The sequence below is a fragment of the Branchiostoma lanceolatum genome, chromosome 19, assembly GCF_035083965.1.
Source record: "Branchiostoma lanceolatum isolate klBraLanc5 chromosome 19, klBraLanc5.hap2, whole genome shotgun sequence".
Classification (NCBI taxonomy): domain Eukaryota; kingdom Metazoa; phylum Chordata; class Leptocardii; order Amphioxiformes; family Branchiostomatidae; genus Branchiostoma; species Branchiostoma lanceolatum.
The window spans coordinates 15,598,556-15,624,848 of NC_089740.1; the positions used below are offsets into that span (position 1 = coordinate 15,598,556).

General features: G+C 43.9%; 1 protein-coding gene across 1 annotated transcript in view; it reads right to left on the reverse strand.

Moving 5' to 3' along the window:
- Positions 1 to 195: 195 nt before the first annotated feature.
- Positions 196 to 26,293, reverse strand: part of LOC136425212 (uncharacterized) — a 55,547-nt gene continuing 29,449 nt past the window's right edge. Inside the window, exons 2-21 of the mRNA XM_066414008.1 lie at positions 25,245 to 25,391; positions 24,472 to 24,562; positions 23,857 to 23,952; positions 19,984 to 20,064; positions 18,978 to 19,096; positions 18,233 to 18,301; positions 16,589 to 16,670; positions 16,106 to 16,191; positions 15,589 to 15,683; positions 13,380 to 13,452; positions 11,006 to 13,029; positions 10,223 to 10,347; positions 7,478 to 7,618; positions 6,799 to 6,870; positions 5,738 to 5,876; positions 5,250 to 5,331; positions 2,620 to 2,734; positions 1,964 to 2,083; positions 1,543 to 1,619; positions 196 to 787 (exon numbers count right to left, since the gene is read on the reverse strand). Coding sequence (XP_066270105.1) covers positions 691 to 787; positions 1,543 to 1,619; positions 1,964 to 2,083; positions 2,620 to 2,734; positions 5,250 to 5,331; positions 5,738 to 5,876; positions 6,799 to 6,870; positions 7,478 to 7,618; positions 10,223 to 10,347; positions 11,006 to 13,029; positions 13,380 to 13,452; positions 15,589 to 15,683; positions 16,106 to 16,191; positions 16,589 to 16,670; positions 18,233 to 18,301; positions 18,978 to 19,096; positions 19,984 to 20,064; positions 23,857 to 23,952; positions 24,472 to 24,562; positions 25,245 to 25,391 — 3,931 coding nt within the window. The 3' untranslated portion in view covers positions 196 to 690. The remainder of the gene's footprint in view (positions 788 to 1,542; positions 1,620 to 1,963; positions 2,084 to 2,619; positions 2,735 to 5,249; positions 5,332 to 5,737; positions 5,877 to 6,798; positions 6,871 to 7,477; positions 7,619 to 10,222; positions 10,348 to 11,005; positions 13,030 to 13,379; positions 13,453 to 15,588; positions 15,684 to 16,105; positions 16,192 to 16,588; positions 16,671 to 18,232; positions 18,302 to 18,977; positions 19,097 to 19,983; positions 20,065 to 23,856; positions 23,953 to 24,471; positions 24,563 to 25,244; positions 25,392 to 26,293) is intronic.

The following is a 26,293-nucleotide window of genomic DNA, read 5'->3' on the forward strand; positions in this document are numbered from 1 at the left end:
TATAGTACATATATTCAATAAAAATACTACTTTCCTTTCTTTACTTTTATATACAATAACCTTTTTTCTTAAAACTACAGTTTTTATCGGAACATCTCTACGTCTATGGTACAGTGTGGTACATTATTTTGACACTTTACAAAAGTGTCAATCGGAGTGTCACACAATTCACTAGAGGACGTTCTATACAGTATAGAAACGTTCTATACAGTCTTGTACCCAGTTCTACAATAATCGCGGGGTCCATTGACAATGTTCTGTTGTAGTTGCAGCACCGTGTTGCAATCCTCCACAAGCATTTGCTGAGGCAACGATTTCCCGTATCCTACCGTAGTCATGGTTCTCCACAGCATTGTCCTTATCGTCCATCGTAGTTACCATCATCGTAGCATTGTCATTGTAGTGTATCATAGCTACAGTCTTCTTCAGACTATGTCGTTGTGGGCTACGGTAGATATGATTCCCACCTGATTGTCGTTATAGTCCTTCGTAGTTACGATAATCGCAGCAGTGTCTTTGTGGTCTACGTAGTTATAGTCCTCGCAAGACTGTGTCGTTGTGGGATACGGTAGTTATGATCCTCCGCGGAATGGTCCCTGTGGGCTACGGTAGCTATGATCCCCGCAGAATTGTCCCTGTGGGCTACGGTAGCTATGATCCCCGCAGAATTGTCCCTGTGGGCTACGGTAGCTACGACCCTCCGCAGCACTTAGATTTCTTCTCCTCCTTCTTGTTGAGGTCCAGAATGTTGGATCTCGTCTCCTCCGAGTCCATCTGCATCATTTGTCTGGAAAACAGCGTCACGTTCGTGTTTACTTGTTTGTTTACATGTACTTGGATTTTCTTCACCCCAAGGAGAATAATACCTATATATAAATATACATTTGTACGTAGATACCACTCCGTATGAGACATGGGCTAGACAAGCATATAACGTACACAACATAAACGTCCAACTATCTTTACATAACCGTGTCCATCAGTCGTATATATATACGGAATGGTATACTTTTCCTTGACCGAAGCACAATGTGAAAAAAAAACCTGAACAGTTTTGAAAAAATAGTCGTATCCATCTCTTTTTCTTTTAGACGTTGTTTACTGTCCATTTTGTACACATATATTACCTGGGTACGTATGGAATCACAATTGTTGGCAACACAACAATTGTTACGTCAATGAAGGTTAGACATCCAGGTTATGAGGCACGCCAAAAAGCAGTTACTCCAGCAACTGGATATGATTTTGGAAACGGTCAGACGTTTCAGGTTACAAGTAGCATCCACTCCCTTTCGTCAGTGACCTTTAGCAAGATTTGTGGGTCAGCAGGTTTTTAACCACGTATTATAGATTGACTTTAGATTAAAGTTATCTTGAAGCGAGTCAGTCGCTACCTAGTTTACCTTAACGACTACATCTGGCAAAGCAAACTCGCCAGTACTGAGTGGGAGGGTGTCAGCTTTTAAATGATGTTTTCAGATTGAAATTATGGCAGTTTGGAAACGATATAATTGGCAACAGTAATCTTGACGTGTCTCTTACCTCATGAGTTTTTCCACGGCATCCTGCACGTTGTCTCCATGCTTCGCGCTCGTCTCACAGAACAGGGCTCCGTGCTCCTGGGGAGGAAGGAAGGAAGGAGGGAAGGAGGGAAGGAAGAAATGAATGAATAGATGAATTGATGGATAAATAAATGGATGAAGCACAAATTAAGGTCAAATCTGCCTAAGAAACAAAAGCGTCTTGTATGACTGAAAGGGTAAAATATCGACAAAAGTAAGTGAAAAGACAAAAATTGGTATGAAAACTCGTCTGTTGCAGTCATTTCAACTTGAGAAGGGTCAGCGACTGACTTACATCTTCTTAGTAAGAGCTTTATTTTGTGCAAGGAGACAGTACGAAAACAATGAAGTCGTCATCCAGAACAGAATAAAACAAAGAAGATGTTGATAAAAAAACTCACTCTGGCCATCTCCTCTCCGTGACCTTTCAGGATGACCTTGTCGCCTCTCTTGATGGCCTCATTGCGCAGGTCTAGCTTGTTACCGCACAGCATGATGGGAAGGGTCCTTGGCGCGCCGTCCTTTATGAAAATAAGAAATAGAATTGGAATAAGTTTCGTGAAAAGAAAATATGATAAAAAGTCTTCTTTTCGAAGACATGGTACCAAGGGTAAGGTCTGAAACGTCATTCAGTTTGATATAGATGAAATGACGATGATGAATCTGTCACCCAAGCGAAGCCTTTTTGTACGAGAGGGAGGTTATATCGACTGAACAATGTAAGTTGATACATACACAAATAATTCTGATGGACTGAAAAAAATCTCATATCCTCTCAGAAAAATGCAGCCTCTAAATCCAGTGAAGCTCAAATCCTTACTTGTGTTGTTGTCAGAACGTACATGTCGTTTTCCTTTTTTGCATTGTTGATTTAATGTCATACATTTTACCATGCACGATTGTTGAGCAATTAAGTTCATTCATTCATTCATTCATTCATTCATTCATTCATTCATTCATTTATTAGCTGGACAAGAGACAGACAGCCGAATGACAAGCAGACACGAACAAGTGGGTTCTTAAGTTAAGACGGTTTGTAAGAAGAGACGGTTCTCACCTCGACTGCGTCCACCCACTCGCGCACGTTCATGAAGGACTGCTCGTACGTGCAGTCGTACAACAGCAGCACGCCGTCAGCGCGCCGGAAGTACGACTTCGCGATGCTCCGGAATCTGAAAACGGAAACGGAAAATACGTCATGTGAGTTCCGTACGTGCAGTCGTACAACAGCAGCACGCCGTCAGCGCGCCGGAAGTACGACTTCGCGATGCTCCGGAATCTGCAAACGGAAACGGAAAATACGTCATGTGAGTTCCGTAGGTGCAGTCATACAGGAGCAGCACGCCGTCAGCCCGCCGGAAGTACGACTTCGCGATGCTCCGGAATCTGCAAACGGAAACGGAAATACGTCATGTGAGTTCCGTAGGTGCAGTCGCACAGCAGCAGCACGCCGTCCGCCCGCCGGAAGTACGACTTCGCGATGCTCCGGAATCTGAAAACGGAAACGGAAATACGTCATGTGAGTTCCGTACGTGCAGTCGTACAGCAGCAGCACGCCGTCAGCCCGCCGGAAGTACGACTTCGCGATGCTCCGGAATCTGCAAACGGAAACGGAAATACGTCATGTGAGTTCCGTACGTGCAGTCGTACAGCAGCAGCACGCCGTCAGCCCGCCGGAAGTACGACTTCGCGATGCTCCGGAATCTGAAAACGGAAACGGAAATACGTCATGTGAGTTCCGTACGTGCAGTCGTACAGCAGCAGCACGCCGTCAGCCCGCCGGAAGTACGACTTCGCGATGCTCCGGAATCTGAAAACGGAAACGGAAATACGTCATGTGAGTTCCGTACGTGCAGTCGTACAGCAGCAGCACGCCGTCAGCGCGCCGGAAGTACGACTTCGCGATGCTCCGGAATCTGCAAACGGAAACGGAAAATACGTCATGTGAGTTCCGTACGTGCAGTCGTATAACAGCAGCACGCCGTCCGCGCGCCGGAAGTACGACTTCGCGATGCTCCGGAATCTGCAAACGGAAACGGAAAATACGTCATGTGAGTTCCGTACGTGCAGTCGTACAGCAGCAGCACGCCGTCCGCGCGCCGGAAGTACGACTTCGCGATGCTCCGGAATCTGAAAGCGGAAACGGAAAATACGTCATGTGAGTTCCGTACGTGCAGTCGTACAACAGCAGCACGCCGTCCGCCCGCCGGAAGTACGACTTCGCGATGCTCCGGAATCTGAAAACGGAAACGGAAAATACGTCATGTGAGTTCCGTAGGTGCAGTCGTACAACAGCAGCACGCCGTCAGCCCGCCGGAAGTACGACTTCGCGATGCTCCGGAATCTGAAAACGGAAACGGAAAATACGTCATGTGAGTTCCGTACGTGCAGTCGTACAACAGCAGCACGCCGTCAGCCCGCCGGAAGTACGACTTCGCGATGCTCCGGAATCTGAAAACGGAAACGGAAAATACGTCATGTGAGTTCCGTACGTGCAGTCGTATAGCAGCAGCACGCCGTCCGCGCGCCGGAAGTACGACTTCGCGATGCTCCGGAATCTGCAAACGGAAACGGAAAATACGTCATGTGAGTTCCGTACGTGCAGTCGTACAACAGCAGCACGCCGTCCGCGCGCCGGAAGTACGACTTCGCGATGCTCCGGAATCTGCAAACGGAAACGGAAATACGTCATGTGAGTTCCGTACGTGCAGTCGTACAACAGCAGCACGCCGTCCGCGCGCCGGAAGTACGACTTCGCGATGCTCCGGAATCTGAAAACGGAAACGGAAAATACGTCATGTGAGTTCCGTACGTGCAGTCGTACAACAGCAGCACGCCGTCCGCGCGCCGGAAGTACGACTTCGCGATGCTCCGGAATCTGCAAACGGAAACGGAAATACGTCATGTGAGTTCCGTACGTGCAGTCGTATAGCAGCAGCACGCCGTCAGCCCGCCGGAAGTACGACTTCGCGATGCTCCGGAATCTGCAAACGGAAACGGAAATACGTCATGTGAGTTCCGTACGTGCAGTCGTACAACAGCAGCACGCCGTCCGCGCGCCGGAAGTACGACTTCGCGATGCTCCGGAATCTGCAAACGGAAACGGAGTTTAGAACGGCATCCGGTGTGCTTTTAAGTACCATAACTGAGGGTTGGCATGTGAATTTCTGACCGATTGGTTCCCAGCTTAAATCCTAAAATAGCAGAATTCCGTCGACAAGCCGGAAGTGCGGATGCTCCGGAATCTGCAAACGGAAACGGAGTTTAGAACGGATATACTCTTAAGAGTCATACTGAGAGCTGGCATGTGAATTTGTGACCGATTGGTTCCCAGGTTGCAATGGAGTCCTAAAATAGCAGAATTCCATCGACAAGCCGGAAGTGTGACTTTGCGATATTCCGGAATTTGCTACCAGAAACGGAAAATCGTCCGTATGTATCTCAGGAACTGATAGGTTCGCACATGCGAAAGAGTTGGCGAGATGTAACGGAGTGATGCTGTCTTGAAACGTAACAGATTACTGAACAATAAAGACCGGCAACGGAAAAGCTAAATGCATGATCATGATATAGCCCGGTAACACAATAGAGGACTACATGCCGGAAGCGGAAAGATGGACGCAGGATATAACCCGGAAACGGAAAAGGTGAATGCCGTAAATAACCCGGAAACGGAACGGAACTGACCTCTCCTGTCCGGCCGTGTCCCAGATCTGCAGTGTGACGGGCGTGTCGTCAATCACCATGGTCTTCATCTGGAAGTCCACACCTAAGACACAAAAACAACGTCTTATTACACACCTAAGACACAAAAAAACAACGTCTTACTACACACCTGCAGTGTGCTACGTCTTAAGAAGTCTGAATCAGTTAATGTCTTAAACTGATGTTTTATCAACCCGAAATATTCGGTCCAGAAAGTAGGCCCAAACATAGAATGGTTAAGGAAAAAGAAAGGAGCCACAGGCAAAACAACATCTTATGAATGGCACACCTGTGCTATGTCTTAAGAAGTCTGAATCAGTCAATGTCTAAAGATGGAGTTTTATCAATTGTTTCCAAAAGTGTTCGACAAAGAATTCAAAGTAAAGAAATGTCCCACAAAAAGAATGGCAAATATAAAAAAAGCATGAAACAAAAACAAAAAAACAAAACAAAAAAAACAACGTCCGTACCTAGTGTAGAGTTCATGTTGGGTCTGAACTCGTTCTTACAGAGCCGCAGGATGAAGGATGACTTCCCCACGGCCGCGTCTCCCGCCAAAACCACTTTGAACATCTTCTGGTCAGCAGGTGCGGTGGTTCCGGTCAGAACCTGGCGAGACAGAAGGCATCGAACAAAAACGTCAGTGACTAGCAGGAAAGAAAACGTATAAGCTGGTTCACGGTTTGAAGTGCGTATGCGACTTCGGCATTGGACGGGCGTCGGTACCGACTTCTATCCAGGCAGGCCAGCTGTCACTCACATTGGACGGTCGTCGGTACCGACTTCCACCAAGGAATGCCAGCTGTCACTCACATTGGACGGGCGTCGGTACCGACTTCTACCAAAGCTCGCCAGCTGCCACTCAAATTGTACGGGCGTCGGTACCAACTTCCACCCAGGATTGCCAGCTGTCACTCAAATTGGACGGGCGCTGGTACCGACTTCCACAAAAGACTGCCAGCTGTCAATCAAACTGGACGGGTGTCGGCACCGACTTCTAATCCCCTTTGACCAACAATCGTTTCCTAACCATGTGAGTAACAGTGATGAATGAAAACCCTCTGTAATAAAGTGAACGAGTCATCGTTAATTGTTAGTAACGATATAAAAGCTAACGTTAGATAATCGTTATGAGTGTTAACCAGTCACCGATGGGGTTGTCATCGCCGTGCCACCTCTCCCTGTTAACCGTGGTTAGAAAAAGAGATGATTTAGTAGAAATGTTGCAAAAGGTTTGTTTTTGTTAGTATCCACAGAAATCCGCTGGCCAGGTTGTAACTCAAAAATGAAAACGTAGTACAGATTCAATACCATATTTTGAGTTGCAGTGAAATGCTTCTAGTTTTGAAATCATCAAAGTTCTTCTCTTTTCAATCAAAATGCAAACCTTCCATTGGCAATGGCATTTCTCCAATTTAACATTCTTTAAAGTTAAGTTAATTGGCCAGTGTCTTTCTGTGGACGTAATTGACACCAAGAGAAGTGACCTTTCACCTTTGTTTGTTTGCTTATTGGTTTATTTGGTTTATACCTGAGTTGACGCAGAGACAGTCGGGATTTGTCTGCTGGGTGCGACATGTGCGACGTTCCCCGCTGACAGGATCTGTTCGGGTAACCAGAAAGTCAGAACCGCGCAACATTAAAAACAGCTGACGACGCAATCAAACTTTTATGTGGGAACCGTTCCCTTTAACAGATGCTCCTGTATTTCTTTTCACATCCAACTAATTTAAAACAGTTATGAGTTTTAGTTTAACAAGATCTGAGTGAAGATAAGAGTAAAATCGCCTCTGTGTTGGTAGAAAACATGGTGCAATGTTCTTTTACATCTCTGAACCGGGACGGCGGGCGATACCGACTTCTGTTGACCTTTGACCCACGCAGTCGTCAGGTGGCTTGAAAGTACTATTTTCCTGCTAACAACGGCTAGGTTAACATAACTTTGTATGCGTCGAATCAATGATTTGATCTAACAGATTAGTACACTACAAGCAGAGGCTGGTGGGGAGATAGTGACCTTTTCAGGTGTCCGTTTTCCGTTATCTGGTAGGTAGGTAGTAGATACTCTCCAAGCAGAGGCACTAGAGGCATTATGTAGGAAGATCACAATCTTCCAAACTAATCTCTGCTTGAAGTGTAAGAGATTAGCATATTTCATACATGGTATACATATATCTCAAGTCGAACGGTAAGAAAATAAAAACACGAACCTTCCTGGGCGCCTGCGGTAGAACCCGCGTGGTGTGTTGTCTCTGCAGCGTCGTGACGCCGTTACGGCTCTTCTGTCTGAGCTCCAGTCGGGAGTCCACCTCGCCTTCTGACTCCATCGCCTCGTCCTGGGAGTCGGGAGCCTGAAGAGGAGGGGGGGCAGGTTTGTTACATTGTTACACTGTTACAGACAATTTTGTCACATTGTTATTGTAGGATGGAAGCAACAGATTGTTTAGTTTGTTTGTTACAACTAGACTCCAGAATGGAGAAACATGGGTGTTGTTTGTTAGAATAGTTGTTTTGGATACACTAGATAAGTTTGTTACACCGTTACACTTGGACGGTCAGGAATAGGTACAGCAGATTTGCCACATTGTTACAACAGCAGCCTGGAGCGGATTGTTACATTGTTGTTTACAATGGGAGTTAAGAATGGATATACCAGATTTGTTACATATTTTGTCACGATGGGGATACATGCTATGTTTTGGCCACATATCACTGTTCTGTCTAACCAATCTGCACACCTGTCCACTGTCCGTTCACCTGTGACAGGTAATGTTACCTGCGGACATGAGACAGGTGTGTTTACATGTCTTCAGAGGCGAAATGTTGTCTGGCGAGTTTGCAGTTATCACATCGTCCGACAGGAGGCCTCATTGTCTTTTCTCACAGTTGGTAAAATTTGACGTTTATCCGAATTCGGCAAAATTTTGGGCATTTCTCTTATCAATGTTGTGGTATTTTGGTACATGTCGGTTTTGTTCTTAAGTAATTTTTGCATAGTGTTATTTCTATAAATAAAATGGCACTGTCACTGCATTATTACCACGCTTACAGACAAACTTTTGTGTCTTTAATATCAAACTTCCCGCCGTTATTTACTTTAATAAAGCACTGTCTACGCACAATATCAACATTTGCAATAGAGTTTTACAGAAACAACCTGAAACATGCGAAAGAAATTCCTTTCCTGCCCTGCCTAAGACGTTCCCAACTAAACGCTGACGTCGTTGCAACTACCTCATATGAATGTAGACAAACGGTGACTAATAATAACAGCACCAACAGGTTGTCTTCATGACCTTTGACCTGCCCTGATGACCCCAAATTATCGTCTCCATCCGTCTGACTGGTTTGTTTTGTCTGGTGATGCAATCTTACACCTGATTAGTCACCATCAGATATGGAGACTCACGTTGTAGACAGTGTGCAGGTAGTCTGACTTAACAGATCTTTTTGGCGTCCTAGAAAAATGCACTTTACAACACTTCTCTTACTTCTTTCAGATGAAAATGAGCACCTAGCTTCGGTTAGAGACATGACTATGATATGACATCCGATATGGGAGACTCATGTTGTAGACAGTGTGCAGGTAGTCTATTATCTCACACAGCAGATTTTTCTGTTCCCTCGAGAAAGGCACTTTACAACACTTTTCTTACTTGATATAAGTGAAAGTGTGCACGTATCTTCGGTTAGAGACGTGACTATGAAAACGCGATAGGCAGTATTATATATAAATCGTGCGTCCTGTGCACTCTGAAAGTTGGGAAAATAATTTCATGTTTGTTTACCTCACAGTGTTTTCAAAGTCAAGCTAACGTTTGCTATCTTTTTGTGGTAGATGAAAAAAAATTCAGTCAATCATATTGGGAAAGCAAATTGTAATCAGATGATTACACGTTGTTTCCCTTCTGAGGCAGTCAAATAACCGAGAAAGACACACTAATCTTCTTCACAGCACGACACGTAAATGCACTCTGACACTAGATCAGTTCCGGGTCAATGCTTCTGTTTAAAGGGTCACATCTGGTTTGACATTAGAGTGTTTCTGTCGACTAAATGATAGGAATATAATATGGTAATTTTAAATAAGTGTCTTTTGACCCCAACTTTGTTCGCACCAACTCTAGCGGTCAGTTAACAGAAGTAGGTTTTTATCCATTTTTATAAAATACTAGTGATGACCAACTACAGCAACGAACCACCGAAAAAAGTAAAATGTTGACACACCAACGATATAAGTAAAGCCGTATTTTCATTGCAAGAAAAGGGTCTACCAAATGCTTCAAAAATTTCTGTCATACTTGGGTTTCTGTAGTGTCTTGCATGAATGAATGAACAACAACAAGCTTATGTAAAGACAATTCAAACTCTACAGCTGGATAAAAATTCGGAGATTAATTTCCGGACATATCGAGTGACATCCATCACTCTTTTTCGGCGTCACTAAAGTGAACTAGAAGAACTAACCAGAACTTACATGTATATGCATTTATATGCTAGTTCACTTTAGTGACGCTGAAGAAGAGTGATGGATGTCACTCGAAACGTCCGGAAATATATAAATCTCCGAATTTATTATCCAGTTGTAGAGTTTGAATTGTCTTGACATATTGTTTACCTGGATGTCTAACCTTCACAAACGTAACAAGCTATCTGCCACTCAAAAATCAAGACCATAGCACGTCCAGGTCAAAGGATAGAAAAATTGAAGTTCTGCTGCAGTACCAAGGTCACATACCAGGGGGCCCAAAATCGACCTTGAACTTCGGCTTCACAACACCTGCCCACATACCAAATATCATCGTAATCCATCAAGAGGTTCTTGAGTTATGCTGACTAGAAAAGTGCGGAAACACAAACAGACAAACAAACAGACAAACACACACACACAGACACACCCAAAACTATATCTCCATTTTTCATGGAGATAACAACAAGCTTAAAACTGGCCTCACCTCTGTTTTGGAGTCGTCTATTTCTGACTCCGTTCCGGAGTTCTTCCCGAGTCCAGAGATCGCCGTGCTCTGCGTGAACTCGTTATCCGACTCCTCAGGGTCCTTCATGGTCGAGTGGCCGCTGTCTGTAGCAGCAAACAAACAAATAGGTAAGCAAAAAAACAACAACAAAAAACAACAAAAAATGGCCACTCATTTTCAACCCTATCGTACCCTTCGCAATCTCCATTTTGCTATCTGCAACAGTGCCAACAATAGAACAGAAAAAGGTACAAAAGGAAAAAAAACATACACCTATTCAACCATTCCTTCATCCATCCATCCGTCCTTCCATCCATCCATCCATCCATCCATCCACCCATCCATCCGCCCATCCATCCATCCATCCATCCATCCATCCGTCCATCCATCCATCCATCCACCATCCATCCATCCATCCATCCATCCATCCATCCATCCATCCATCCATCCTTCCATCCATCCATCCATCCATCCATCCATCGATCCATCCAACCAACCAACCAACCAACCAACCATCCATCCATCCATCCATCCATCCTTCCATCCATCCATCCATCCATCGATCCATCCAACCAACCAACCAATCAACCATCCATCCATCCATCCATCCATCCATCCTTCCATCCATCCATCCATCCATCCATCGATCCATCCAACCAACCAACCAATCAACCATCCATCCATCCATCCATCCGTCCATACTACACCTGTATTATCACCAATGCCACCTGTATATCACACCTGTATCAGCACCCATCTCACCTGCACGCCCTCCCTGCCGTTCCTCCCTGTACCTCCTGAGCCGGTCCTGAAGGCCCGGGACGTGCGACCGGGTCTTGGCGGTGTAGAGTCGCCTCTCGTCCCGAGCGCCCTGGATGGAGGACGCGGTGTCCTCCGGACGAGCCTGTAACGACTCTTCATTTCCCCCTAGGATTTCTTCAAACGTCCCTTCGGCGTTTTTGCCATGAAAATGTTCAGCTTCACCGTTTTGGCTTGTAAGGTACTCTCCGTTTCTTGGGTCGTCTAAGATGTTATTATTGTAAGCCTCTTTGTAAGATGTAAAGTCCCCTTGCAAGACGTCTTCATAAGTAGGCGGACGTCTTGAATCCACAAGACTTTGGTTTTCGAAATCTTGAGTTCCTGATAAGCAGGTGTCGCCTTTTTGATTTAGGGTGATTTGGTGGCCGCCATTTTCGCTCATTAGGGTACCTTCGCCGCCATCTTGTGGGAAAATGTCTTCAAAGTTTCTCAAGTATCCCCTGTTGAGCTGCTGCTTGACTGGCTGGACGTACCCGCCAAGGAGCCTCTGTTGCCTCTTCTCTCTCCAAGACATCTTGGCAGACGTCTCGGGTGCTAAGGCAGACCGCCTGGGCCTTAAAGACGTTCTCTTGGTCAGACCGAGAGTATTTTTCTTCTCTGTAGCCATGTTCAGATCGTGCAGGTACTGATCCAGACTCAGTCTCGGATCTGCCTGCTGGAATCCCGTTCCCGGATCGTCCGAGGGATCCCGATCCTCCGTCCCTACTCCGGTCATGTTTACGGAAGTCCCCTCAACCTCAGGTGTTTTGATGACGTGACGCAGGGTCTCAGGTGTGCTGAAGTTGCGCAGGTAGCCCTGGAACTGAGTCCGGGCCTGGAGAGTGGCGTGCCGCGTGCGGAGCTGGGAGTTCGCCAGGCGTCGCTCCTTCAGCTTGTTGATCTGTAGCTGCTTCAGCTCCGCCACGCGATCCCGCGGCCGGATCGTGCGATCCATGGACATGGAGAGAGCTGGATCCACACCCAGCCTCTGAGTGGGAGGCATGTTTGCCATGTTTACTAGTTGATCTAGCTCCGACCCTATCTCACCTGTCCCGTCGGGGCCACGTGTAAGATTGCCCCAGTACGGTGCCTCGTGTAGAACGGTTGGGTCGCGGTCTCTACCATACGAGCTGTCGGTAGAGCTTGCTGTTGCAGCAGGGATGTGTTCGCAGGCCGCCATGTTGGATACGAGGCTGTTCTCAGGGAAGGCAGTGTGAGAAATGCCGTCTGTGTAGTTTTGGTCTGCTCCAGTGCCGTAGGCGGTGTTCTGCGCAAGGTCGTTACTCTGTCTCCTCATGCGCAACGAGCCGGCCCGACCGAAGGGGGAGGGGCGGAGCACCGGAGAGGGTTCGGACATTCTTCGGCTCGGGTAGGGCTCCCAGCCGAGGGAAGACGGGTCGTCGCCCGCGGTGCTTTCCGTAGCCTCCGAGTATCCTCTCTCTGAGGCATCCTCCCAGCTGTAAGCAGCCTCGCTGTGCGTGTCGAAAAAGTTGTGTCTATCTACCGGATCGTTCTCTGGCTGCCTACGGGGCACCTCGCCCTCCCTCCCGCCAGCATGCCGCTGGTCCCTCCCGATGAATGTGATGCCCCTCGGGCATCCGTCTCGTATCTCCTCCCAGCCGCTGCTGAGACTACTCAGAGACTCGGTCCCCCCGCTGGACACGCTGCCTGGCGGCGTGCGGACCTTCCGTAGCCTCCTGTTCTGTGTCGGTACTTCCGCAGTCTTGGCATCTTGTTGTCCCATCTTGAGAGTTTCCTCCTTCTTATTTCTATCCTTGGTTCTACCGCCGTCTTTCTTGGACTGTTTGTCGGGCTTGCTGCCCAGCCGTTTGCCCACGAAAAGTAGGAAGTCTTCCATGGGTCCTTTTGTGACTGTGTCGCAAGACACTCGTAGTTTTCTAGCAGGTAGTACCTTCAAATCAGGTGTACGTATACTAAATTCTTCCACAGAGCCTTTCTTAGAAGAAACACCTGTTACGAGGTAACACCTCGATCACTTCCGTCTTTCTTCAAGAAACAGAGGTGAACCGTTAAGGCAAGACGGCTTCGGAACGTCTTTAGTAAGAATATGCACGGTCACTTCTTCTACCCAAGAAGAGTTGTCTGTACGTTGGAAACTGGTGATCTGTGCACTAACAAGAGTTCAAATCGGGGGGTAACGACCCACATGTAATGAATGCGCCACAATGCAGGCAGAGTCAGCAGGCTTAACACAACAGCATTGCCTCAGGGTATGCGTTAGTGCAGTTCAGTGTGGCCCGAAATACAAACAAAGTCAGCCCGAAAACATGCACAGAAGCGTCTCTCATCAGCGGTTCTTGACAATGAAGGTACTTGCGTTGTCCTGGCAACGTGTGGGAGATTGACGGCTGGATCAGACGAGATTTTGTCGTTGCAGTTGAGGATGTGCTCTGGGGAAACGTCACATCCGGAACGGTTTACCAAACAACTGCACAGGACAGGTGCAGACGGCCTGCGATCCGATAAGTCTAGCGTAGCTTTTATCACGAGGAAGCTTGTAGTTAAAAGGAAGACGGATGGGGGTCTTTGGATGATTGACAGTTGGAATGGACGATAGAATCACTTGACGTTTTGTCAGCGATGCCTACGAAGTAGCAGGGTCTGTACGTACTGCTACCCTAAGTCTAATTGAGTCTAGTTGTGTTCAGTGTTAAATTACCTCCTACATATAAAAAGGGTCTCCAGAACATATCTTTGTTGCCTCTTTGTTGCCTAACGTCTGTGAGTTGGCCCATAAATAATTTGAGGTGCCACCAGCGATAATGGAGAACAATGCGTGACCTACATACATAATCATAGTCTCCAGAACTTTCCCGACATGAAAATCACACTTCTTATTTTTGTTAACGTTTAAGATTCTGTCATATCATTCATATCATTTCCCGCTCGGAGAAGTAGTCGCAAATGCCATTATAGCAATGTTGGTTCTTCCATAGTTCTTGAGAAGCTGACGTGGAAGACTTCCTTGATCACCCTGATCTTCGACCTTGAAGAAAATGACCGGATCTGTTCGACCCTAAGAATCAATTTCCTCGAAGTTTTCTTTTGTGAAAGTTTCTCCGGGTAATCTTAAGGAACAAAAGACTTCAGCAGACGAAAACCTGTTCCTCGCACGTTCACCATCTAACCGCAGGTAACCCCGTCATGGCGTCTGCTGAAACTTCCTCATGACAGACCCTCGAGAACATGGCGGGATCAAGCCGATGATCAATATGAATGATATCGATCCAGGATTGTGATCTCGGGATCCTTACAACGATCCAGAAGTCGTCTGTAGTGTGATCTCGTCAGTATTGGATGTCAGATCGCCACACGACTCACCGACGTGCCCCTCCTGTGGGTTCGGTCTGGTCGGAATGCTGACAGAACTTGCCCCCGAGAAGTTCGACTGCTGATTAAATGTGTTACAGTGTCAGCAAGGTTAACCCGGGACCGATCATTGTATACATGATCGGGGTGTAAAATCAAAGTTAACCTGGGGATCGACCAATATATGCATGTTGGGGTGTACAAGTGTTCTAAATGATCTTGCTCACAGTCACTGACGAAAAGTAGTGGATGCTACTTGAAACGTCTGACCGTTTCCAAAATCATATCCAGTTGTTTGAGTAATTGCTTTTTTGGTGTATCTTATTACCTGGATGTCTAATCTTCATCGCGTTCTAAATGGTGCCTGGATGTTGCAGATTGTGCCAGAGTATGTACATGTATATCATCACACCAGATACTACGTGGACGTAATCTTTTGTAAGTAGGCGCGGACGTAGACTTAGATCGCGTTCATAATAAGAATTTGCGTACAGATATTATGTGTTGCTAGAATCAACTATTTGTAGAAACTTTGGTTAAGGGGTCATACGAAAGTCTCTGTGCTCTGTTGTACCAATGACTATTGTCATCAATAATATGATTTATATCATTGTAATCACTATGCTTACGATTCTTGTTGTTAATGTGACAGCTAGACTTAGTTGTTTTCTTAGACGTGTTGACTTTTGCATTTCTTATTATGATACCGCTCCTAGAGTGGACGAGTCGGATTATAAGTTGTCTACACTTGCCCCGGGGCATGACGGGACAAAACGGCCATTTTGTAGGTGGGTCACGAAATGACAGTTCTTATTGTCATTCATTCATTGCGCCCAGGCCATTTATTCGGAGATTTGTCCATATATTAATCATCTTTACAAATGTTTATCATTCCATCCATCCATCCATCCATCCATCCATCCATCCATCCATCCATGTATCCATCCATACATGCATACATACATACATACATGCATACATACATACATGCATACATACAGACAATCATACAGACATACATTTAGCATCAATTTATCTACTTATTAGCATCCACAGAAACTCTTATTTCATTGAAATTTCTGCAGATTGGAATAAAAGAAGAGACTTTTTCTACATCTGTCTAAAGGAAGAAAACAACTGTAGGTATGACGTATCAAATATTCTTAGCTTGTCCACCAATGACAGCTCGTGATTTCGATGACGTAATGTAAACGTACCGATATCATTGCTGCATTTTCTCTTGCCGGGGTCGCAGGGTGTGAGGTCCTCTAGCGACGAGAAGCTGCCTCGCAGGCTCCTCAGGAGCTCAGGGCTGAAAATGACAAATATTGGCACATCATTTAAGAAAAGAATATCTAAGGAATCAGCATATATGTATAGCCAGGTAAACGTTCCCCTCATTTCTTTTTAAAAGCAGAAAAATAGAGGATGCCATTTCTCAATCTAGAAATGTGTAGTAGAGTTTAGTGTCGTATGAGTTCAATGTTGCTATATTTTACCATTTTCTATCATGGGATTTAGTCATAAAAGTTCCAGACATTAAGGTTAATCCGTCGCAAGGTTCTCTCTTAACGGACTGCGGATAGTACATTTGAGCCAGGACAGAGTCAGATAGGCCAGAAATTTAAAAGTACCGGAAAGCCAAAGTCAGCAAGATTATGAAAGTGACTACGAATTTGCATTGTAGACATGCTAGTATCAAGCCAGTAGGGTGGAAATGTGACGTATACGTACCTCATATCCGGTTCCGGTGTCATCATGTAGTCGCTCATGACGGAGCCGTCCCTGTCTCTCTGTAGGAAGGGGGAGGGCGTCCGAGACTGGAGGGGGGAGGGGGGTAGAGTGAGTACATCGGTGAAGGTCAGTCATCTAGGTAGAACATTACGTAACTGGGTGGATTTTTGAAAGAGTCAGACGTTTCAGACGGCATACACTATCTTTCATCAGCGGCTGAGAGCGTCAGTCAGACTGGGAATGTAAGTTTCTTAATCACTGATGAAGAATAGAGGATGTTGTCGCAAACGTCTGCCTCTCAAGATGATTTATCTAGTTGCTTTGTGCATTTTGTATTACCTATGAAATGCATCATTTATGAAATATAGACGCAAGTGCACATTCTAGTCACTGCCAAGAAAGGGAGTAGCTTGATTTTCTAGGCATCTAGACATGTGTCAATCACTATCTATGTCAGCAAAGAAAAGATCAATAGGTACTCACCGGTCTGTTGCTACATCTCTTGCCCCTCCCCAGAGATTCCCTCAGGCTGTCGTTCGTGTCGTTCAGCTTCTTGTTCGTGTTTCTGACGGCAAAATTATTAAGAAATGTTCGGTCAACGGACAAACATTGTTGATCAACATCGTGGTATTGATGTTTTCTTGTATTCATTCCGTTAGTAATAGTGAAATCTATCATTCCTGAATGCCTACATGCTTACATGTAGCAATATAAGCATACTTGATAGCACAACAAGAATGCATTTAGATTTATACAATAATAAATATTGTGTTATTTTCATGAAGTCCATATACCCAGGGATGCCACATCAAACAATCATGTTCCAACTAAAAGGCTTATATTTCATCCACATTTATGTCCAAATTACTTAATCGTTCGCTTTTTGCACAAGATGACACATTGTGTGCACAAAATCTGCTGCGTATAGATTATTAAGATGCAGCAAACCGATCTAACAAACCAGAGGTTGAGAATGAATACAAACAAATATGTAGAATATATCACACTCCCGTGCTCGGGTTAAAGGTGAATGAACGATTAACTAATTACAATGGGACGATTAAACATGTACGAAAACATGGAAGACATTTAATGCCGAATCTTTGTCTGTCTTAAAAAGGTCACCAGATTCAAATTATATAACCGTTCCCTATACCGCACAAATCATACCATCTAACGAAGGCTTTGATTGGCATATCAACCAAATAACAAAGCCATCACGAATAATAATCTTGGAACTAACTCCAACAAACAACCAGTAATTACAACCTGTATAACGCTTTAAAGACTCGTCAAGACATCTTACCGACTTCCCGAAACCTGCCTGAACTCAAGATCTTGCGAAGACATTTTCCACACGAGTCTAAGACCAGACGTCGCCATGTTGAAGACGACAGCAGCTCACCTGAGTTTAAACTGTTACCTTTCTAAACGGTTGACCTGTGACTTTAGGTGTTCCCAAAACTATACAAACACACCCAGTGAAAGGTATGCCACACAACACGCCTAGTTTTCCCTGACCTTCTTAATAAACAGTATTATAGCTTGACTGATTGGTAATCAACACTAGTTTGAAATGGCGGATCCGACATTTGATTGTGACATCATACGTTAAAACGGTGCCCTTAAGACGTAAATGACATGCACTTATTTTTAGTGAAGTTGACGAGAACAGAGTTGGTGATTAAAGGGGATAATCCATTGTTAAGATAGGGGGTATTGTCGACCACTGGGTTTGCCTGACACGAACGTAGCAACCTAACAAGTTACATACGTTTTCTATATCGACAGTTCATTTGGTACTGAATAAAACACTTACACAATATCGTCATGTTGGAAGATGACCAAGACCTCTAAGAAGATAACCAAACTTCTCAACCATTTATTCTATTACCACCAAGAAGTAGTTATTGTTATATAACATCAACCTCCCACCCCGCCATGTACAACAAAATCAGTGAGTTTGCCCGACACAAACATAGTGGCGTAACAAGTTGTATACGTGATATCTAACTACATCTAAATGCTAATTAATACCGAAATCTACATCCACCAAGAAGCAGACTGGTAATTGTTACCTTACATCAACAACATCCCCCTCCCATGTACAACAAAATCAGTACTCACTGTAGCATCTCAAGTTGTCTGGACAGGCTCTGCTGTTCTGTGACGTAATCCAGTAGCGAATTTCTCTCCCTGACGAGAAAAACAAAAACATAAGAAAAATCATCACACCGCGACCATGCGTTCTGTCTTTCATTCTTTCATAGCGTTTAATATTATGGTTATTTCAACACTGAATTCAAAACATCGCGGACGCCTGCTTTCCTTTGAATTCCTACCTCGAAGTTATGCCCCGCAAACACAAATCAATTTGCAGTGCGAATTCTTGTGGTCAGTATCAGAAAACGCTGTGGCTAGATTTGAAATAATTGTGGTTCGTTATAAGATTGTGGTTTAATTTTGTTATCAGATAATCACGGGTGGCTGTAAGACAATTGCGGTTGGTTTTAACAAACTTATTGTTGGTTATATGATGTTTGGGGATGTTTATGAGATAATTGCGATTCGCTATTAGATAATCGCAGGTGGTTATGAGGCAATTGTGATTGATTATGAAATAATTGCGGTTCGTTATAAAAAAAATCACAGATATTTGTAAGACAATCACAGGTCGTTATTAGAAACTCGCGGTTGATTATAAGAAAATTGCGGTTGCTTATTGTATAATCACAGGTGTTTATAACATAATCGTAGGTGTTATAAGATAACTGCGGTTGGTTATGAGATAATTACTTGTGGTTATAAGACAATAGCGGTTGGGTATGAGATAATTACTGGTGGTTACAAGACAATAGCGGTTGTTAATTACCACCTGTCCAAGTCTTCGCACTTCTCCTCGAACTCGGCCTGCAGCTGCGTCAGCTCGCTCTTCAGAACCGCCGCCGTCGTGTTCGACTCCGTCAGGCTGCTCTTCAACTTCCGGTTTTCCTGGAAAATAAAGAGAGAAACACGTGATATGGGTGATGTTCGTGTTCGACTCCGTCAGGCTGCTCTTCAACTTCCGGTTTTCCTGGAAAATAGAGAGAGAAACAATCCGTCAGACTGCTCTTCAACTTCCGGTTTTCCTGGAAAATAGAGGGATAAACAATCGGTCAGACTGCTCTTCAGAACCGCCGCTGTCGTGTTCGACTCCGTCAGGCTGCTCTTCAACTTCCGGTTTTCCTGGAAAATAGAGAGAGAAACAATCCGTCAGACTGCTCTTCAACTTCCGGTTTTCCTGGAAAATAGAGGGATAAACAATCCGTCAGGCTGCTCTTCAGAACCGCCGCTGTCGTGTTCGACTCCGTCAGGCTGCTCTTCAACTTCCGGTTTTCCTGGAAAGTAGACAGATAAACAATCTGTCAAAATTCTTTGCGACCTCCCGTTTTCCTGGAAAATTGATTGGTTTATCAAAGAGAAACAGATATTGATTAATGATTGATAAATGAATTGATAATTGATGTTTATATTCGACTTTTTCAGGCTACTTTTCAACTTCCAGTTTTCGGAGAAATAGCGATGGAAACGATTGATTAATCATTGTGCCCTTGAAAAAAGTCTAAAAGTGGTTGATATATTAGTTATTGACTGTTTTGATAGAAATCAAATGTTACCCATAATCATTATATAATAATTGATTCGTTGACTAAATGATTCATTGATATAACCAAACGTTACAAAGATCAACTCTGGAAACTACATGTATATCCACAACCTCTGAAGTCGAGTCGCAATTTTAGAAGCTACGAAGGTGCAATCGTCTGATAAAACGGGTACTGTAGCGATAACATTAATCGCTAGAGGGCGCAGCTGAGCAGTGCGTGCTGCTGACTCACCTGCGTGAGGTTCTCGAGTTTTCTCTTCAAGTTGGCGACAGAGTCTTCTTTACTCTTGTCTTTTCTCGCGTTAGCCTCCATCTGGGAACACATGAATGGATAAAAGTGAAAGGAGGAATCATATTTGTATATATCATTTATTCTGTATCTGTATCTGTATAGCCGGTATAACCGACATTCGGCGTAACACACCAGCTTCGCAGGCACGCGGCGCGACAGCAGCTGGTTATATTACACCGAACGACCAGACGCAACACAGTGCCTGTATTAGTTCCATGTAGTAATTACCGTAGATTGCATTTGATGTAGCCTTATTGTAATCAGAAATATTCATAGATAGACCTAGATTGTTACCTACGTCATCGGTAATTTGCTATACATTATCACCGATACATTTATCCTAGAAACACGCAAGTCTGTATTAGTTCCATGTAGCAGTTACCGTAGATTACACTCGATATAGTCTTATAGTAACTAGAAATGTTCTTGGATAGAACTAGATTTTTACCTATGCTGTCTGTAATTGCCATACATTGTCACTGATACAATTGTTGTGCAATAAAATCATTCATTCATTCATTCATATGAAGCTACACAAAACATTACAAAACACGATATATTGAATATTATGCACTACTACTGTGCAGAATCGACCTTATCCTGACGGTCAGACCATGTTGAATAAGAAAAATAAGCTATTGACAAAGTCTCATTCTCAGGCACTAATGAAATACAGCGAATGCTGTCTGAAACGTTTGATTCTATTAGAGACCTTATCCAACTCGTTGATATCTTCTGTATAATGTGATAAAGAGTTTAACCATGTTAACATGTATTTTCAAAACACTTCTTCCTACTTTATTATACTTCTCTCTGGTTGACCGGTCTTTCTTCAGTTAAGCCAGCTTTTCAACTTCTCCAGTGTACCATGTGAGTGATTACGCTGTTGCTGTTATCCAGTGTTTAGTTTGTTGGCCTAACTCTACAACAGTAAAGCAGCTTCTAAAGCCTGACCTGGATTTTTCTGTAAACACCGTAACGGTTGGACGAGCGCGGCGCAGGTTTTGTCTTAGTCAGCATTTTATGCAACCTTTCGCCATGAAGATGAGGTTTTCAGCACCGTGTGTGATTTTGTTATTAAACAGAGTATCAAGAAGATATGGATAGATTGTTATGATATTTGATATTTTTTTAATGTTGGCGCAATTTTCGTCTTCTTGTAGTCCTCCATTAATCAATATTGATGAAAGTAAGCCATCTGAGATGTACCAAGAGACACCGAAGCTGTCACACTGTAACCAAACTCTCAGATACAATACATCAAAATCTGTTACAATTTTGCTTAACAATCGTGCATCAGTTGTGTTGTTGTTCCCTTTAATTTCCATTTAACCACAATGCCAAAAGATATTTCCGTCCATCGCTGATAAGATCCGCAAATTTAATTTGCTACATGAAACAGGAGCTCCTCAAACAGCCACAATGTGACAGACTTCCTGAAACTGTTTCAATACATCCCACCCCGTCACAATAACGTCCCAAATTGTCACAATGCCGCCAAACCCACTCCACTGCCACAATGTCCACACCGCCGATATAAATGGCTACAATGTAAACTCATGTAGCCATTACGATGTAACCCTTCACAGCTGGTGTTGACCCGTCTTTGTTCGTGTTCTGAGAATCAACTCTTCACCTACAGCTGTCGCAGACCTTTATTGTTACTGTAATCGCGGATTTATGGATTTTGATACCGGCCGATTCAACATGGAGTACACTTACGTACGTAAGGCGACCATGGCAGCTTCATATCCGTTCAATCAACATAACAAAAAAATGTTTTACCAAGATGGCACAAGCAGTTTGCGTTACTGATGACTCACACCAGTGCGGTCAGCTTGCGAGAAGTCCTAATTTCCTGCCCATCCTTTTACTTTGTTCATGTTCATTCAGAAATTCCTCAGGTTGGACAATTAAGAAAAACTCACTTCCCCATTAAATTGGGCAAGTACATAAAAGATCTACTTGCCCGAGCCAACTTTTCACATGCCCAAAGTTTGAATGACAAACGTTGTAGCAATCAAACTGTTTACAACAGTGATGTTAAGTTCCTATAATTAGTTCATGACAAGTACGTACTTAGTAAAGACATCAAGTGTTTGTCTGATCATCAGAAACACTTTCGCTACAATTATTGCTACCCTCTCACTGATGAGTACATGTAGCAGTTTAATACCTGGCACGTGTAGCAAACATTGTAGCCATTAAAAATAAGACTGGTTTATTTGAATGATCTCATAAGCAGCTGTGAGGCTGAATTGCCGAGACACATTTACATTTCATTTAGAACAAGTACTTCATTTCATCCGCAATAATTAAGGAATACTCGTTAAAATACAACGATGCTTGTTAAAATATGACAATATACACAACAATACTTGTTAAAATAAACAATATACCTAACAATACATGTTAAAATACGGCAGTATACACAAGGAAAGCTTCATCTCGTAACACATATAGTCGTGGATTTTTTAAGTGTTCAGAAAGCGAATCATGTATGGTAACGCACTGTTCATATACCGGTCAGTTCGACCATATTGAAGGTCAACTTTATGTGACGACCGTGTTTGCCGGCCACTGATGTTCCCTCTAGTTGGTGGAAGTAGGTGCTGGAATTGACCTGATCGTACAAGCTTCTTCGCAAACGACTCTGTCAGAGTTCTCCGTCGTGAGTTGAGGGTTGGCAGTCCCATAAGAGAGCAAGCAGCGGAGTACGATGTGAACTCAACACCCAGGATGACGCGCAGGGCTCTTCTTTGGACTTTCTCGATTTTGTCACTTAAGGTCTTAGGCAGTCCGGGGTGCCAAATCGGAGAGGCATATTCCAAAATTGGCCGAATGTAGGAAATGTACACCGTGATCAGGTCCTCTATGGAGAGATGGAAGTGCTTCAGTTTCTTGAGAAAATACATGCGCTGATTAGCTTTAGTACAGATTGAGTCCAACTGTTACATGCTGCGTGTAAAGCTCTTATGGTGGTACTCCTGACAAGTACACATAAACCTACTTTTGCTACGATCTCTGGTGAGCAGATGTGGCAGTATTAAACCTGTCTCTTGTAACATTGTATCCATTAGTCTGTTGCCAGCAGTGACGTAAACTTCCTGGAATCATTATATTTCCTGACAAGTACGACCCAGAGAAAGTCTCCCAACTACTTTTGCTACAGTTTTGCTACCGTCTCCGTGATGAGCAGCTGTAGCGGTTTGTGTGGCAAACATCGTAACCATTAAACTGTTGCCAGCTGTGGTGATAAGTGCCCATACGGCCCGATAAGCGCTCATCATCAAGTACTTCAGTAAACTCAGTCCTCTGATGACGCCCGATGATGGCTTCTTGAGTTCTAATAATACTGTTGTCCGCTCTCAAGACAGTAGGTGCCTCTTTTATGCGCTCAGGGTTTGGTTTTTCTAAACACCGGATTACAATGTTCCCTTTGCGACGACATCTTTACCTTGTGACTATGTGTTATAGTTATTAACAACACACAATGCATCGCTAGTCATCGTGCGGAGTGGTAAGCAGTCACTGAAGTCTCATTCAGATACGATTATTTTCTGGCCTAGGATTTTTAGAAGGGTTATGACAGAACCAACCATTGACAAGGACCTACAAGGGTATTTTCCTCACTAGACAGCTGAATCTTGTACCATAAATCAACGAATTTACAGAAACTGTCCTCAAGTTGATGATCTTGACATGTTTTATACAACGAGTGTGACCTGAGCCTTTGCCTTTATCAATTAACTAACTAACTAACTAACTAACTAACCAACCAACTCCCTCCCCAAGGAAAGTAACCTAACGCACCTTCTGAAGTTTCTTGACGGACGCCTGGAGTTCCGCCTTCTCGGTCTCCCATCTTCTTCTCTCGTCTTCAAGTTCAAGCTCAAGTCTTTCCTTCTCCTTTAAAAAAGTAAGAAGACATCAGCAAAACTCGGAACAGTGAGACGTCCCAGAGACTGTAACCCGATCCGATGGTTCTCCTGTGTTTGCTACAGTCTAACATGTCTGATGATTGCTACAGACCGTGTACCATGTACAGTTAGTATACATTGCAAAATTGTAACAATAACAGCTACATCTGTTCCGCTTATTGTATACCTTTTCTGCTGGTCCGTTTATATTTGCTACAGATGATTTGCTACGCGTATAAATTGCCATATTGCTACATAGCTGCTTTGCTCCATTATCCTCACTTGCAGTCTACACTTTTCCTCCGCCATACTAAACTGGGCCATCTATGTTTGCTACAGACGGTACATTGCTACAGTACTGGATTGTTACATTATTGTATTGTTACATTGTTCCATGATTGACACCTGCACTTCTCCTCCGCCCTGCTGATCTGGTGGTCCATCTATGTTTGCTACATTGCTACAGTACTGTATTGTTACATTGCTACATGATTGACACCTGTCCCACCTGTTCTCTGCACTTCTCCTCCGCCCTGCTGATCTGATGGTCCAGCTCCTCCTCCATCTGCTGAAGATGCTGCTCGTGCGTCTCATTGGCTCTGAAATGATCCGGGATGACGTCATGTTTCAGATGACGTAATAAAGATACAGAATGGAACACAATGCTACAAAGTATTCAAAACCACTAGGAAACTACTTTCATGCCTTCTAGTGACTTCTCTAGTCTGCCTATATCAGGTGGTTTCTGTAGTCATTGATGATAGACAGCGGGAAAGAGATAGTGATGGATAGAAGGAGGGAGAGAGAGAGGAGAGAGAGGATAGAATGAGTGAATGAGAGAAAGTGTGTTACCTTTTTAGTGACTTCTTTAGTCTATCTCTGGTTGTTTCTTTAGTTCATGAGTGACAGAAGGAGAGAGAGAGAGTGACCGACTGAAGAAGAGAGATAGTGTGTGAAAGATTGAAGGAGAGAATGAACTAGTTACCTTTTTAGTGACTTCTCTAGCCTGTCTTTCTCTGGTGGTTTCTGTAGTCTCTGATGATGGGCAGAAGGAGAGTGAAGACAGTGAAGTATATAAAGAGGGTGAGTGAAGGATAGAAACGAATAAGAGATAGTTCTTTACATTTTTAGTGACTTCTCTAGTCTGTCTTTGATGGTTTCTATAGTCTCTGATGATGGACAGAAAGAGATAGAGGCAGTGAAATATAGAAGGAGAGAGTGAATGATAGAAGGAGAGAGTCTGAAGGACAGCATGAGGGAATGAGAGAGATAGTTTCGTACCTTTTTAGTGACTTTTCTAGTCTGTCTATCTCCGTCTGGTGGTTCCTGTAGTCCTTGATGATTGACAGCACGACGGTTTCAAACTGAGGCAGGAGGTGAGTGGCCGAGCCGTGCAGCTGCTGATACAGTTCGCAAACATTCTCCTGGCTGCAAAAACAACAAACAAATACATAAATAAATGAATAAAGAAACAAACAGCACTTGTGGCGTCCGTGTGGCGCAGTGGTAGATCACTCGGCTATCAAACAATGGGTCCCCGTTTCGTATCCCGGTGTGCCCAGTGACATGACCGGACTTGCGCCCCGACGTTGTGCCCTTGGGAAAGGCACTTAACACGACTTTCCTCACTTCACTCAGGTGTAAATGAATACCTAGCTCATCTAGGGTTAGGAGCGTCCCTCGGATAGGACGTTAAATGGAGGTCCCGTGTTTGGGGAGAGCCACACCCCACGCACGTTAAAGAACCCACCACACCTTTCGAAAAAGAGTAGGGGCATGCCCCGGTGTGCGATGGTCCAAACCTTACAGTCCGGTCTGGGATGACATCTTGAAAAGGTGATAGTTCACCTGTTATGTCAATCCTTCCACAAATGTGGTAAATCGAAATAAATCGAAATAAATAAATAAACGACACTGGTACATCTGCTTTTTATATGCTGTTCAGTACAGTTCGCAAACATAACCTTGGCTGGAGAATTAACAAATAAACGCAAACATTAATAAATACATTAAACAAACAAACAACAATGGTGTGCCAGCCTTGCATCTGTTAGTAGAATTTGAAAACAGGATTTTGGCTGGATGAAAAAAGTATTTAAAAACTTGTAACATATACATGAACCAAGAGCAGAACAAATGGAAGGCATTGAGCCATCATTAATCTGGAACCGACTGTATATAGTTTATCTGCAGAAGTGTTGGTACCAAATTTATCGTTAATCATATTTTTTTATGTATCAAATATAGATAATTAGTCATTTATTTATCTATTGAGATTTCCTACATTTTACATAACAGGTGACTATCAGCTTTTACAGATGTCAACTCGA